The 16,560-nt window shown below is 42.2% G+C and overlaps 1 protein-coding gene across 7 annotated transcripts in view; it reads right to left on the bottom strand.

Moving 5' to 3' along the window:
- ZNF423 (zinc finger protein 423) overlaps positions 1 to 16,560 on the bottom strand; it is a 330,190-nt gene that overhangs the window by 35,396 nt on the left and 278,234 nt on the right. For all 7 annotated transcript variants that reach the window (XM_070760210.1, XM_070760211.1, XM_070760214.1 and 4 more), the window contains 2 exons: positions 11,535 to 11,666; positions 9,874 to 9,989 (listed from right to left, as the gene is read on the bottom strand). In XM_070760210.1, coding sequence (XP_070616311.1) covers positions 9,874 to 9,989; positions 11,535 to 11,666 — 248 coding nt within the window. The remainder of the gene's footprint in view (positions 1 to 9,873; positions 9,990 to 11,534; positions 11,667 to 16,560) is intronic.

Genomic DNA, 16,560 nt, shown 5'->3' with positions numbered 1-16,560 from the left:
TTAGTAGCGACTAATCGGGGACTTACACTCTGGGGAAAAAAATATTTTAAAAAAATTTAATATTTTAAATTGTAAATTATTAGATTTGTCATGAACTGTTTTATTGTGTTGTGAGCCGCCCCGAGTCTACGGAAAGGGGCGGCATACAAATCTAATAAATAATAATAATAATAATAATAATAATAATAATAATGGAATTGACTAGGTTTTGTTTTCAAGCCAGGATATGAACAGCACAGAAACTAAGCTGAACCAGAGGGGGGGGGGATCTGCCAACTCTATTCAAATATTAACAAGGTACAGTTAAAACTTTTGTAACTTATGCAAATGAGATTGCTGGTACAAGGTGAACGGAGAGAATCCCTGAGAGGCAGGAGGAACGCAAAAATCAACAAAGTGAAAAGATCAACCCTCCCTTCCACCGCCTGACAGCGGGAGAGAAGAGAGGGCAGCCTGGGAATTGGAGAAGACGGGTTGGAGGGGGGTGGAAACACACACACACATATGCACACATCCGGCCATTGTTGGTGAAGTTTAAGTGCATCGTGTTTTATAGCTTCTCAAGCTAAGAGGCCGAAAGGAAACTGGAGCGATATTTGGGAAGGATTTTTAAAGCCTATTAACATACAAAGAGTGAGCGGTGCCAAGAAGGAAAACATTTGGGGTGATCTCTTAAAAGGTCCTTTGGGGAAAAAAAGAAAGAAATCAAAATGTTGGAATTTAGGAAGGATGCAACACCAGAAGGGTTACATTCAGTAATGCATATCGGAGCAAAGAACCCCAATTATACCTACCAACTGATGGGGACCAAGCTTTCTGAGACAACCCAAGAAAAGGATCTTGGGGTTTTGTTGGACAGCTCAATGAAAACAGCTCAAACCAGTGCACAGCAGCAGTAAAAAAAAAAAAAAAAATTCCATGCTTGGCATGATTAGGAAGGGAATCGAAAATAAGTCAGTAAGTGTTGTATTGCCTCGATACAAATCGATGGTGAGACCACACTTGGAGTCCTGTGTACAGTTCTGATCACCGCACCTCAAGAAGAATATAATGGAACTGGAAAAGGTGCAAAAAAGGGCAACAAGAATTATCAAAGAAATGGAGCAGCTCCCTTATGAAACCAGGTTGCAACGCCTTTGTCTCTTCAGCCTTGAAAGACGGCGTTTAAGGGGTGACTTGATCGAAGTGTATAAAATCATGCATGGGACAGAAAATGTGGATAGAGAAAAGTTCTTTTCTCTATCACACAATACTAGGACGAGGGGGCCCTCCCTAACTGTGTTCAGTTCTGGAGACCTCACCTACAAAAAGATATTGACAAAATTGAACGGGTCCAAAGACGGGCTACAAGAATGGTGGAAGGTCTTAAGTATAAAACGTATCAGGAAAGACTTAATGAACTCAATCTGTATAGTCTGGAGGACAGAAGGAAAAGGGGGGACATGATCGAAACATTTAAATATATTAAAGGGTTAAATAAGGTCCAGGAGGGAAGTGTTTTTAATAGGAAAGTGAACACAAGAACAAGGGGACACAATCTGAGGTTAGTTGGGGGAAAGATCAAAGCAACATGAGAAAATATTATTTTACTGAAAGAGTAGTAGATCCTTGGAACAAACTTCCAGCAGACGTGGTAGATAAATCCACAGTAACTGAATTTAAACATGCCTGGGATAAACATATATCCATCCTAAGATAAAATACAGAAAATAGTATAAGGGCAGACTAGATGGACCATGGGGTCTTTTTCTGCCGTCAGACTTCTATGTTTCTATGTTTCTAAAGCACACAGGTAAGAAAGTGAGGACAAATAAAGGAAAATATTTCTTCACCCAGAGGGTTGTTAGTTTATGGAATTCACTTCCAGAAGAGGTCGTGACAGCTGTCAGCCTTGATAGCTTCAAGGCAGGATTAGACAGATTCATGGATGCCAAGTGTATCGGTGGTTATTGAAATGGATGTCCTTGTGCCGCTTCTATGTTGGTTGAGGCAGGCAGGATTCCCTTGAGTACCATTTGTTGGAGGTCAGGGGAAAGGGAGGGTCTTGCCTTCTCCTTCTGCTCAAGATCCCCATGGACAATTGATAGGCCGCTGTGTGACATAAAATGCTGGACTCGATGGGCTTTGGCCCAATTCAGCCTGGCTCTTCTTATGTTCTTGTGGGTTGCAGCCTGTATGATGGGGATTGGTGTTCCGGTGGCGGAAATTGAGGTGTGCACGCATCTCTATGCCCCCAATGCGTGCACATGTGAGATTTGGCTTCTGTGCATATGCAGCAACTTCACGCATGAGATTCAATGATTTTTTAAATCTTTTTAAATATTTTAAATTTATTTGGATTTCTCATGATTTGCTGTATCTCGCTGTGAGCCGCCCTGAGTCTGCAGAGAGGGGTGGCATACAAATCTAAATAATAAATAAATAAATAAATAAATTTTTGCATATTTTTTTTGCTTCTAGGCATGTGCAGAAGCAAAGAAATCACCAAAAATCGGCAAAATCTCGCACACAAGAGCATCCTCGTGTGAGATTTCATTTGCTGCACATGTGCAGAAGCGAAATCTTGCAATGACGGGCACACACCCATAACAATCCAGGAGGGTTTACCAGTAGCAGGCAGTAAGTAGAACCCCCACCTGGCTGCAGCCATTTGCAAAATACTTCTTCACCTCCAAGCAAGCACCTTGCTGAAGGTCAATTCCAGCCTCTTGAAGGCTATTTTAGTAGCGACTAATCTGGGACCTACACTCTGGGAAAGAAAAAAATATTCTCCTTTTTTGCAGAGTGCCAAACTCACATCTGTTCAGCCACAGATTGCTAGAACAGGAGGGTGCACGCATCCAAGAGGGAATGCCCGGTGTTCTTGTGCCAGAGGCTGGCCTCAGGTATTTAGGACCATCGGGGGAACGGGAACTGCAGCTGTCGCGGACACCCCTGCTGTGAAATGGCGAGGCAAAGATTAAAACCAAAAAGAAGGAGGGGAAAAAATCCTACTCGAAACACAACTTCAAAGAACGCAGAACTGAGGAAGGAAAATAATTTAATCGGGTCGTTTGGGTTAAGAGCAGGGATGGAGAACTTTTTCGGCACCGAGGGCCGAAAAGGTCAGGCGGAAACTTCACGCACGTCTGCGCACATGCTTGTCGGGGCTGCGCTCTCAAAAAGCCGAAGTTCAGGAGATGTACGACCGACAATCAGCTGGCTGGCGCACATGCACAAACCGGTTTTCAGTACTGCCATGTGTCTGGATATATACACCGAGTAACGCAGGAGGACTACGTAAGATATCAAAACATACTGTGGCAATTAAGGAACCAGATAAATTACAAAGACACGTTTGTAGAAAGCAATGGTTTTACTTGTCAGTGCAAAATATCTTCAACTTCAGTCTTCTATATACAGGAGTAGTGATGGGCGAACCCAGCGATGTTGGGGTTCGGCAGGTTACGACGTACTTTACGCAAAATCTGTCCGAACCCGAACTAAACCCGAACTTGAACCCGAATGGGGAATCCCTCCGATGAAGAGATTCCGGGGGCGGAGCTTTGACATCACTGGCCAGTTGCTAAGGACGCCAAGGTGATCATTTCCTGGACTCCATGGAATCCAGGAAGTGATCCCCGTGGCGTCCTTAGCAACCAGCCGGTGACGTCAAGGCTCCGAACATCGAACACGACCCCGAGCTTTGCCCGAAATTTGAAAAAATTTTGGGTTCGTGTTCGGCATACCGAACTCCGCAAAATTCAGTACGGACCCAAATTGTGCGGGTTCGGTTCGCCCATCACTATACAGGAGCTTTACATCAGGTATACTCAACCAATCCAGATTACAAGTAGGTAGTAAACCAATCCAGGTTTCTAGTAGATTGGTTTAGCATCTACTAGAAACCTGGATTGGTTTAGTATCTACCTGTAAGGAAGCTGAATATGGCTAATGTAAAGTTCCTGTATATAGAAGACTGAAGCAGAAGATATTTTACACTGAAGAGTAAAACCATTGTTTTCTACAAATGTGTCTTCGTCATTTATCTGGTTCCTTAATTGCCACATTATATTCTGGTATCTTATCTAGTCCTCCTGTGTACCTTTGCATATATCTGGATATCTACCACCTTGCAGAAGATTTATTTGAAAGATGATGATGATGATGATGATGATGATGATTGTCAATTCTGATGAAAACCATCAGAATTGACAAAATCTCCATCTGTCAATTGCAAAAGGCCGCTTTACTGGGATCGGCAAACATAATTTGCTGCTACATCACGCAGTCCTAAGTGCTTGGGAAGCGCCCGACTGGTGATGAAATACAAAATCCAGCATAGTGATCTTGTTTGCTGTGTTGTACTGATGATAATAATAATAATAATAATAATAATAATAATAATAATAATAATAATCATCATCATCATCATCATAATAATAATAATAATAATAATAATACAACAACAACAACAACAACAACAATAACAACTGGATATTGTGCAGGAACTACCATTTACCAGTGGCAAAGAACTGGTGGGATCATAAGCCCGAAAAAGTGGTCGAAAATGAGCAAGCAAAACTACTGTGGGACTTCCGACTTCAGACTGACCGAATTCTGAAGCATAACACACCAGACATTGTGATCATGGAGAAAAAGAAAGTGTGGATCATCGACATTGCAATCCCAGGAGACAGCAGAATTGAGGAGAAGCAGCTAGAGAAATTAGTGAAATACGAAGATCTAAAAATCGAGCTGCAACGACTCTGGCATAAGCCTGTGAAAGTCGTCCCAGTGGTACTTGGCACGCTGGGCGCAGTACCAAAGGATCTCAGCGGACATTTGAAAACCATCAGAATTGACAAAATCTCCATCTGTCAATTGTAAAAGGCTGCTTTACTGGGATTGGCAAACATAATTCGCTGCTACAACACGCAGTCCTAGGTGCTTGGGAAGCGCCCGACTGGTGTTGAAATACGAAATCCAGCATAGTGATCTTGTTTGCTGTGTTGTATTGACATAATAATAATAATAATTTCATTAGATTTGTATGCCGCCCCTATCTGAGGACTTGGAGCGGCTCACAAGAAGCAATACATATACAAATCCAATATTAAAAACAATTTAAAAACAATCATACAATCCAGACAAACCATACATAATCAAAGTGCCAGAAAATATAGCTGACCAGCAAAGGAAAGCTCACTGTGTCTTTCAATCATTGATTATCTCATTCTTAACGTTAAAGCATTTCTCACATATATTTGAGACCTGTCTTTCTGTAACATCTACCCATAGTTCCATTTTTGAGATAGAAAACAGGCACAATTTCCCTTCCTTCTTCTCCTCTCCCTGTCTCTTTCTCTCTCTCCATAGGGATGTGAAAAACCTCAAACCCCAATCCAAAATCTTTCCTCCAAATAGCGACGAATGCAAACAATGGATACACAGCTATGTGCTTTCTAGGGCTCACACAATAGTTGTGCAATCCCAGGGAAATGCACAATTAAAAGGTGACAAAACTGAAGCTCTCATCTTGCCTCGTTCTTGACTTAATGGTCAACCTACTATTGCAAACCTGGGAAAACACACAGCTTCTTTAAACAGATGTGGACAGGTGTAGCAGGCAGACTCATTCTTTCTCGGAGGTCTCTTTTTGGTTTTGGACCTAAAGGGGTGAAGCTCTCTACTTTTTCTGTGTATTTGGAGACTCAAACCTTCCATCCCTTCCTTCAATTTCCAATCCATTCTTCTCATTTATGTATTTTTAAAAAACTCTTTACCATGTGTCTGAATCCTTCCATAGTGTGGTACCCAGGATGGGTACCCTGACCAGCAACCTCATAGATAAAAAGTTTCTTCTAAAAATCAATGTCTTTCTGACAATATATTTCTTTTATTCAGGGCTTGGCGTTTGGTGGTTAACTGAGCAAGGTTTGATCATGCGAGCTGAATCCGCAGACCAAAAGTAGAAGAACCACAGGCTTCCCACCTCATCTGTGAATTGGCAGAAACAAACCTTGGCTAGTCTTCTCCAACCTGGTGGGTCCCAGGTGTGCTCAGAGTGTAACCGCCAGAATTCCAAATCAGTCATAGCCGTTAGCTATAGAGTCCAACATATATGGAAGGTGCCATATATGTAGACTGCCAGGTTGGTGAAGAACAGTTTATACGTATGCATATTTGCCAGACTTGAGCAGGTCAGTCCATTTCAATGTTAATTTCACACATCTTCATTCCTACCTTGGCTCCATTTCCACATTAACTGCAATGTGTGAACATCTGCCAGGTTTTTCCATTTTTAAAAAGCAAAATGTCTCGCTTCTCAAAGGTCTTTCCTCCTAAATTTTGCTTTTTTAAAATACCTATATCATCTGAAGCTCAAGTTGCTTTGCAAAATCTCGCTAAATGCAACCTCCAAATCCTGCCTTCTAATCTGTGTATTAATCTGGGAGCTAGGGAGGCATCTGGTTAAGGTGGTTTATTAATGCAGAGGGAAACATAGAAACATAGAAACATAGAAACATAGAAGACTGACGGCAGAAAAAGACCACATGGTCCATCTAGTCTGCCCTTATACTATTTCCTGTATTTTATCTTACAATGGATATATGTTTATCCCAGGCATGTTTAAATCCAGTTACTGTGGATTTACCAACCACGTCTGCTGGAAGTTTGTTCCAAGGATCTACTACTCTTTCAGTGAAATAACATTTTCTCACGTTGCTTTTGATCTTTCCCCCAACTAACTTCAGATTGTGTCCCCTTGTTCTTGTGTTCACTTTCCTATTAAAAACACTTCCCTCCTGAACCTTATTTAACCCTTTAACATATTTAAATGTTTCGATCATGTCCCCCCTTTTTCTTCTGTCCTCCAGACTATACAGATTGAGTATAGTCAATCTGTATAGAAGAGAAACTTTGACCATGGTTCTATCTAGCTTCATTCTTCTCCAGATAGCATTGAACGAGACAAAGGAGGATTGCATTCATCATTCTTAAATGTTGTTGTTGTTGTTGTTGTTGTTGTTGTTGTTGTTGTTATTATTATTATTATTATTATTATTATTATTATTATTATTATTATTTATTAGATTTGTATGCCGCCCCTCTCCGAAGACTCGGGCGGCTCACAACAGTAATAAAAACAGTATAGCAATGGGACAAATCTAATAATAAAAATATATAAAAACCCCAATAATTAAAAACCATACAGCACATACACACCAAACATGAAATATAAAAAGCCTGGGGGAGATGTCTTAGATGTAGAGCAGGAGCATCAACCTTGATAACTTTAAGACCTGTGGAGGTCAACTTCCAGAATTCCCCAGCCAGGAAATCTGGGAGTTGAAGTCCACAAACCTTACAATTGTCCAAGGTTGGACAACCCTGATATAGAAGGGATTCCTAAAATGGTCACTTAACATCAAAAACGTCATCAAAAAAGCACAACAAAGAATGTTCTTTCTGCGCCAACTCAAGAAGCTCAAACTGCCCAAAGAGCTGCTGATACAGTTCTACAGAGGAATCATTGAGTCTGTCATCTGCACCTCTATAACTGTCTGGTTGGGTTCTGCAACCCAATAAGATAGACACAGACTTCAGAGGAGAATCAGAAGTGCAGAAAAAACAATTGCTGCCAACCTGCCGTCCATTGAGGACCTGGATACTGCACGAGTCAAAAAGAGGGCTGTGAAAATATTTACTGACCCCTTGCATCCTGGACATAAACTGTTTCAACTCCTACCCTCAAAACGTCGCTAAAAAGCACTGCACACTAAGACAACCAGACACAAGGACAATTTTTTCCCAAATGCCATCACTCTGCTAAACAAATAATTCCCTCAACGCTGTCAAACTATTTACTAAGTCTGCACTACTATTACTACTAGTTTTTTCTCATCATTCCCATCACCCATTTCCTCCCACTTATGACTATATGACTATAACTTGTTGCTTGTATTCTTAAAATTTGTCTTAATATTGATTGTATCCTCATTGCTTATTTGACCCCTATGACAATCATTAAATGCTGTAGCTCATGATTCTTGACAAATCTATATTTTCTGAGAAGCATTGCGAGCATCTGCAACAAGACAAATTCCTTGTGTGTCCAATCACACTTGGCCAATAAAGAAGAGTAGAGAGTAGAATAGAGCAGATTAAATAGATTTCTATTCTGTTCTATTCTATTCTATTCTATTCCATTCCATTCCATTTTTTCTATTCAAATTTACATTAAGGATGCATGATTTTTTTTCCTGCTCCAGATACTATTATCATAAAAGCAAGTCAAGTTGGGTTGAGAAAGAGCTGGAGCTAAAACTAAAACTGACTTGATTTAACTGCAAGTTCACTTAAATTCTTTCCATTCGGTTGCTCTCTCCCATTCTACTTTTTCATGAGTTCCACCCAGTGATGGGCTACCAGAATTTTTACTACCACACTGTGGGCGTGGCTTATGCATTTTGTTTCAACATCTTTCAGTGCAAATTGGGTGCTCTGGGGTGGAGCTCCAAATTTTGCTACCGGTACGGCATTCCTGACTGTTCTCATAGGACCTCATCACTGGTTCCACTCAAGGACTTTAGAGACAATCTGAGAATCTCAAATTGATGAAATCCAAGTTTGCACTTTTGGTTTCAGGATCCTTGCAAGCTTCTTCTCTAGCATTTTCTATTTGCCTAAATTTACCCCCCAACAGGAAGGATCAGAATTGTGGCATTAAGCAGAGGTCTTTATGCCTTTGGCTTCCTCCTATCACAACCAACTTCCTGAGCTTTGAACCATGCCCAGTCTATTATATGGCTATACAGTGATACCTCGTCTTACAAACGCCTCGTCATACAAACTTTTCGAGATACAAACCCGGGGTTTAAGATTTTTTTTGCCTCTTCTTACAAACTATTTTCACCTTACAAACCCACTGCCACCGCTGGGATGCCCCACCTCCGGACGTCCGTTGCCAGCGAAGCGCCCGTTTTTGCGCTGCTGGGATTCCTATGAGGCTCCCCTCCATGGGAAACCCCACCTCCAGACTTCTGTGTTTTTGTGATGCTGCAGGGGAATCCCAGCAGCACAAAAATGGGCGCTTCGCTGGCAACGGAAGTCCAGAGGTGGGGTTTCCCAGCAAGGGACAGCAAAAACACAGAGGTCCGGAGGTGGGGTTTCCCATGGAGGGGAGCCTTAGGGGAATCCCAGCAGCGCAAAAATGGGTGCTTCGGCTGGCAAAAGGGGTGAATTTTGGGCTTGCACGCATTAATTGCTTTTCCATTGATTCCTATGGGAAACATTGTTTCGTCTTACAAACTTTTCACCTTACGAACCTCGTCCCGGAACCAATTAAGTTTGTAAGACAAGGTATCACTGTATATATATAGCATTTTGGATGCTCAGGTGAAGAACCCTTTGTGGCCTCAGTAACTTCACCTGAAAGAAAACCAGAATTCCTTAAAAGGGATGGGGAAGGAGAAGTGAAAGAAGAAAAGGAAAGAATGGGAACATGATGGTTGAATTTTTGTATGCTAATCCTTCCTTAAATTATTAAACAAGGGGAAGAAATTATTTACATTGTGCTTCTATTGCATTGCAGTGCACGCTGCCAAAAGAAATTCTCACAGCGAGTGATTAAACTTGTCGGGCCTTATTTATTTATGGCGCCTGGTTTCAAGAAGGTTTTGCAGTTTGCACTCAAGGAAGAGAAGAGAGAATTTCCTCTTATTACAGGAACAGAGAGCGGTAAGAGGAACGTAGACGGAGATTGCCTTGATACCTGCTCGCAATTAATTCATTTCTCGCAGATAATCACAGTGGCTATCGCAAAAGGGATTTGTACACAATTCTTTTTCAGGAAAACAAACAGACGAACACACACAAAAAGAGCCATACCTGAAGTTCCGTCTGGAAAAAGAACTTCTGTGGACATTGCGAACAATCGTAAATTTTGTCCTCTTGTCCATGGACAGCAAAGATATGTTGCTGCAATTTATTTGCCTGTACAAAAACTAAAGAGAACAACAGCAAAAAAAGAAAGTAAGAATAAGGTCATAGATACAGAGAACAGCTATCATAACCAAAGGACACAGTGTTTGAACATTGTCTATACCAGTGATGGTGAACCTATGGCAGGTGTGCCACATGGCCACATGGAGCCATATCTACTGGTACATGAGCTGTTGCCCTAGCTCAGGGGTAGGCAAAGTTGGCTCTTCTATGACATGTGGACTTCAACTCCCAGAATTCCTGAGCTAGCATGAAACTTTCGTGTTTCAAACTCCCCACGCTCCAAAGGCTTCCCTGAAGCCAGGGGAGGGTAAAAATACCCTCCACCATCCCCCCGGAGACACTCTGGAAGCCAAAAATGCCCTCCGAGAGCCTTTCTGTGAGCCAAAACTCAGCTGGCTGGCATACACATGTTGGAGCTGCACTAGGGCAATGGCTCATGTGCCAGCAGATATGGCTCCATGTGCCACCTGTGGCACCCATGCTATAGGTTCGCCATCGCTGTCCTACAGCAACCATCCCTGAGCCTCTTCTACTTACTAGCTGGGAATTGTGGGGTTTTCGTCCAGGATATTTGGAGAAGAACCGGTCCAACTCAAGCTAAGAAGGTTTGCCATTCTCATTCTCCCATACTGAGGGCAATCTCTATCCCCCACTGTAAATTACTCCACTTATTTAGAAACCATATTTTAAAAAAGGCTTGAGTCCATGATGGGGGAGGAAAAAAATGACCTAAAGTGGGCAGGAAGTGTTCTGGTTTCTGGTAGAAGTTTAGTAATTACAAATAACTCTCATTAAATGTATAATTTCATGAATAAAGCAACTCCATTTATTTCTCTGCTCTCCTGTAATTCAACACATTCCAGACCTCACCCGGTCTGTTATCTCTATCTTAGATGCATTTCCCACATTCCTTTTCCTGCTTCACTTAGACAAGATTTATTTTCCTAACTACATAGCTTTAAAAACAGCAGCACTGACTAAATAAAATACAAAATACTTTGGCTTACTTTAGCGTGGCGAAAACACATCCATATTTGAAACTCCACCCTTCTTCTCCACTGGCCCCCTGACATGCCAAATACATCACTACAATATTTAACCCATTCCTCTCCTTAATATCTTCTTCCAGACCTTTGCTCTCTACGTTTCTGAACCCTTCTGAATTTAGGATTAACCCAGCGAGCGTCTGATTCTCTCTCACTAGATCCTGAACTCATAGCCCCATCCTGTGGCTGGCCGCCCACCTGTTCTACTACCTGTAATCCCGGGCCCCCCACTACTTCATAAACACTATCTGAATCCGAGTCCTCAATATCTTCATCATCCTCCAACTGATCAAGAGTATGTACAACAGGAAGGAGATTATCTTCCGGGTATTTCTAGTTTGAAAAAAAAATAGATATTCTATTTCATGCTACGATTTCTCCTCTCCCGACCCTTCTGCCTTGCACGAAGAGAAAGAGTGTGTTTTAAAATTCCCCCGTGTGTCATTTCTAGGATCAAGCCATGTACGCGGAGCGCGTGCCTAGGAGCGGCTGTCTTACCTGTAAAACAAACAGGGCATTTGAAAGTACCTCCCATCCCCTCGAAGCTGTGCTCGATCAGGTGACACAGGAGCTTTGCCGGAGAGTCAAACATCTGGTTACACAGCTTGCACTCATGATTGATGCCTTCCTCTGCAAGGTTCAAATGATACAACTTGTTAGTGACACAGCAGATTAGCGTCTGAAAGGCAGGATTCGGTGAGAAATCACAAATGCCAGTTCAGGCAGCTTTGGGGATGGGTGGGAGACTCATCTCTCTCTCTCTCCCTGCAAAAGCATGTGTACGGAGCCGTTAACGCTTGCGAGGCGCATTCCGGCTGTACTGCCTGCAGTCAAATTGGAGGGGCATTTCTATGTTCCACTTGGATGAAAGTGACGGTGCGAGCTAGGCTCCCAAAATCACGCGTGACAACATGGTATCTTCACTCGTGAGAGGGAGAGAGGGAGGAAGGGAGGAAGGAAAAAGGGAGAAGGGAGTTGGAGGGAATGAGGAAGGGAGGAGAGAGGGAGGAGTGTAGGAAAGAAGGAAGAAAGGGGAGAAGAAAAGAAAGGAAGGGAGAGAGGGGAGAAGAAAATAAGACAGAGGCAGGGGAGAAGAAAAGAGGAGGGAGGGAAGGCGGAAGGGAGGGAGGGAGGGAGGAAAAAGGGAGAAGGAAGTTGGAGGGAATGAGGGAGGGAGGAGAGGGTGGGGAGAAAAAAATAAGATAGAGGCAGGGGAGAAATAAAGGAGGGAGGAAAGAAAGAAAGAAAGAAGGAAGGAAGGAAGGAAGGAGAGAGACAAAAAGAGGGAGGAAGGGGAGGGAGAAAAAAAGAAAAGGAGGGCAGAAGAAAATAAGATAGAGAGAGTGAGGAAGATGAGAAAAAAGAGGAGGGAGAAAAGAGGGAGGAAGGAGAAAGAGAAGAAAAGAGGGAGGGAGGGGAAGAGAGAAGAAAATAAAGGGAGGGAGGGAAGAATAAAATAAGATGGAGAGAGGGAAGGAGGGAAGAAGTAAAGGAGGGAGGAAGGAAGGAGAAAGAGAAGAAAAGAAAGGGAGGGAGGGGGAGAAGAAAATAAGATAGAGGGAGGGAGGAAGGAAGGAAGGAAGAGAAAGGAAGGAGGGAGAGAGGGAGGAAGGAAAAACCAAAGAACGTCATGCCAATCCTGAAAAGAGTAATGCCAGAATCCACTCAAACAAATTGCCCCACAACTCCCACAACAGCTAGGAGGGGGGGAAAAAACCCAGAAGTGAGCATGGTAGCAAAACATCAGGAGCCCAGAAATGATAGCGGGAGCTGCTGATACCTTTTACGTTTCAGTTCTAAGTTGGACAATTAACGATAGCTCTCCTCCCCACCCAACCCTTCATGTTTGCTTTTCAGACCTGTCACTTCAGTTTCTCGCAGCTTGTAGAGGACACAAGAAAAAATATTCTACAAAAAACCAGGCTTCTGACAGATAATGCAAGACAAAGAGCAGTAGCGGCAATCTGGAGTTACAAAGATGCTCCGATGAGCTACTAGTCCCCAAGGTTGAGACTAGCTCCTGGGGAGGGGGAGGACCGAGGGAGGGTGCAGAAGAATGACCTCCTGCATCAAATAGGAACCAAGAATATTGGTAATTTTGGGGGGGAGCAGGGGGTGCGAAGGAATGGATCCATTTTCCACTCAGAAACATCTCTGGGAATAACGTTATATAATCATGTAGCACTATTCCTAAGGGCACCATAACCTTATTTCCAAAATGCTTTGCAGCAAGCAAAGCCAGAGCCCCGGTTCCGTGTGGCAGATTAACTACAATGCAATCTTCCGTCTTCGCAGTCTTTTGCACCTTATTTTCACCCCCTTGACACAAGCCTACAGTGGAGATGACATACATGGCATCCTCACAGCGATGTGAGAGTCTCAAGGCTCTGGAATCCCATTATTGGGAATTAGAACACGGTAAAGTAAGAGAGAGGGCCAGTTTGGTGTAGAGGTTTAAGTCATCGGGCTAGAAATGGGGAGACCAGGCCCTACTTTTATTATTATTATTATTTTATTTTCTCATACAACTATAGTATTGTATTGTAGTATGTTTAACATAACATAATATAAGTATAAAGTAGAGATAGAAAATATAAAAAAGACATTTGGACAGGAACGGTAGGCACAAAGGTGCACTTATGCACGCCCCCTTACAGACCTCTTAGAAAAGGGTAGAGGTCTATTGTAGATAATGTAAGATTTATTTATTTTATTTATTTATTCATTTGTCCAATACACAAATATATAGGAAGAAAAATAGACATGTGGTAATATATATAAGGATAAAAGTGAACTTAGAGGAGAGGATATATGAAAGGAAGAGAATATATATGATAGGTGAAAGAAAGGAAAGACAATTGGACAGGGGACAAAAGGCACACCAGTGCACTTATGTACGCCCCTTAAGATTGAAGATTTTGGGATTGGGGGAAGAAACAACAGAGTCCGGCAGTGAATTCCAGGCATTGACCACTCTATTGCTGAAATTGTATTTTCTGCAGTCTAGTTTGGAGCGATTTACATTTGGTTTGTATCTATTGCATGCTCTTGTGTTGTTGTTGTTAAAGGTGAAGTACATTGTTGTTGTTAAAGGGAGTACATTGTGATGTATGATTTTATGAACAACAGTTAAATCAGTTCGGCGACAGCGTAGCTGTAATTTTTCTAAACATAGTACAGTAATTGAAGTCTGGAGGATTAGGCTAATTTCTTACGTGAGGAGGAGTGGAGGACTCTTCTTGTGAAGTATTTCTGGACTCCTTCAATTGTATTAATGTCTGTTATGCAGTGTGGATTCCATACAGGTGAGCTGTATTCAAGAATTGGTCTGACAAATGTTTTGTATGCTCTGGTTAGGCACAAAGCCAGCAAAATACAAAATGTTTTGTATGCTCTCCTTAGGCACAAAGTCAGCTGGGTGATCTTGCACCAGTCACTCTCTCTCTCTCAACCCAAGATGGTAGACAATGGCAAACCACTTCTGAAATCTTGGCAAAAAAACCTGCTGTCCTGTAGGCAGTTGGCAGGAATGAGCAGTGATGGAGGAGGAGGAGAAGGAAGAGAAGGAGAAAGCATTGGGAGAAGGAGGGGGAGGTGTTGAGAGGAGGAGGAGGAAGAGGAGAAGAAGAAGAGGAAGAAGAATTTTTATTTAACTGGAGAGTTAAATCAAAGCAGAACTAAGTTTCTTGCAATAGTCATACTAATGGTGAAAGGGAGGAGGAGGATGGGGAGGGGGGAAGGGAGGAGGAGGGAGGAGGCAGAGGAGAAGGAAGAAGGAAGGAGAAGGGGAAGAGGAGGAGGAGGGGGAGGGGGAGGAGGGGGAGGAAGAAGCAGAAGAAGCAGAAGAAGCAGAAGCAGAAGCAGAAGAAGAAGAAGAAGAAGAAGAAGAAGAAGAAGAAGAAGCAGAAGAAGAAGAAGAAGAAGAAGCAGAAGCAGAAGCAGAAGCAGAAGCAGAAGCAGAAGAAGAAGAAGAAGAAGAAGAAGAAGAAGAAGAAGAAGAAGAAGAAGAAGAAGAAGAAGAAGAAGAAGAAGAAGAAGAAGAATCCCTGAGAACTACAGAGGCAAGCATTATGTCTGCTGTTGACTCTTGTAATCAAGCTTTTGAGCTGTCTTCTCCCAAGCTATTCCAGGCAATATTAAAGTAATATGACTTTAGCAAGCTCAGTCAGGCTGAGTTCATACCAGAAGTTTTCTTCTATCAAAACTGAAGAACTAAGCCATGCATCTTTAGGAGAGAAAAGGCGAACAAAAAAGCAAGCCATTGTTGGTATTTTGGGAGGGAGTGGGGTACGGACCTAGAAATTGTAAGGCATGGACACATTAAGTAGAAATGTATAAAGGACTCATGTTGCTCCTGAAAATCACCCAACATGCTCCAAGGAGCCAATAATTGTTGGTTCCACTCAGTTTGGAAAGCCCTTAAATGGATACACCTGGACAGTGGGGTTTTATCCCGTTGCTTCAAATAATGGCTCTCCTGCAACTTAAAAGTTTTATTCTACTGACATGGTAATAGATATAGGGCAGTGATGGCGAACCGATGGTACAGGTGCCACAGGTGGCACGCGGAGCAATATCTGCTGACACATGAAACGTTGCCCTAGCTCAGCTCCAACATGCACGTGTATGCTAGCCAGCTGATTTTTGGCTTGCACAGAGGCTCTGGGAGGACGCTTTTGGCTTCCAGAGACCCTCCAGGGGAGGAGAAGAGTGTTTTTACCCTCCCCTGCCTCCAAGGAAGACTTTGGAACCTGGGGAGGATGTAAAAATGGAAAATGATAGAAAGAATTTTAAAAGAAATAGTAATGCAGGATGTAGAAAAAAACCCCGGAATTCCACTTACTGGGTATAACTAGTCAGGAATGCAAGAAAGAAATTTTTTATTTAGTTATACATATCTTGACAATGGCCAGGATTGTGTACGCGCAAAACTGGAAAGGGGAAAATGTCCCGAAAGAAGACAAGGTTATCAAGAAAATACTAGATTGCACTGAAATGGATATGATGACAAGACGGTTAAAAGACCAAGTAGAATCAGAATTTTATGTAGTATGGAATGTGTATATATGGATAAATAAGAAAAAGAAGAATGAATGACTTATATTTTGTGTTTTACCTAGGTTATAAACGAAAGTTTTTGTATACAAGATTAAATATAGCTTCTTCTTTTCATTTAAAGTATTAAGTTGATTTAAAGTATTTAAAAGGTATTCTTTTTTTGTATGGGAATTTAACTTCTAAAATAAGTAGGGGTATAGCAACCCCAAATTTATGTTAAATGTATGTTTGTTGGTTTTGTCTTTTTATGAAAATTTCAATAAAGTTTATTATAAAAAAAAAAGGAACCTGGGGAGGATGAAACACGAGCCTAGTGGGCCCACCAGAAGTTGGGATACAGGCCATTTCCAGTCTCCAGAGGGTCCCCATGGGATGGGGGAAGCTGTTTTCGGCCTCCCCAGGCATTGAATTATGGGTGTGGGCACTCACACATGCGCAATAGTGCACATGCACATTCTTTCAGCAC

This window comes from Erythrolamprus reginae, chromosome 9 (assembly GCF_031021105.1).
Source record: "Erythrolamprus reginae isolate rEryReg1 chromosome 9, rEryReg1.hap1, whole genome shotgun sequence".
Taxonomy (NCBI): Eukaryota; Metazoa; Chordata; class Lepidosauria; order Squamata; family Dipsadidae; genus Erythrolamprus; species Erythrolamprus reginae.
Note: the sequence above shows the minus strand (reverse complement) of the source record. Positions and strands in the feature narration are given on the sequence as shown.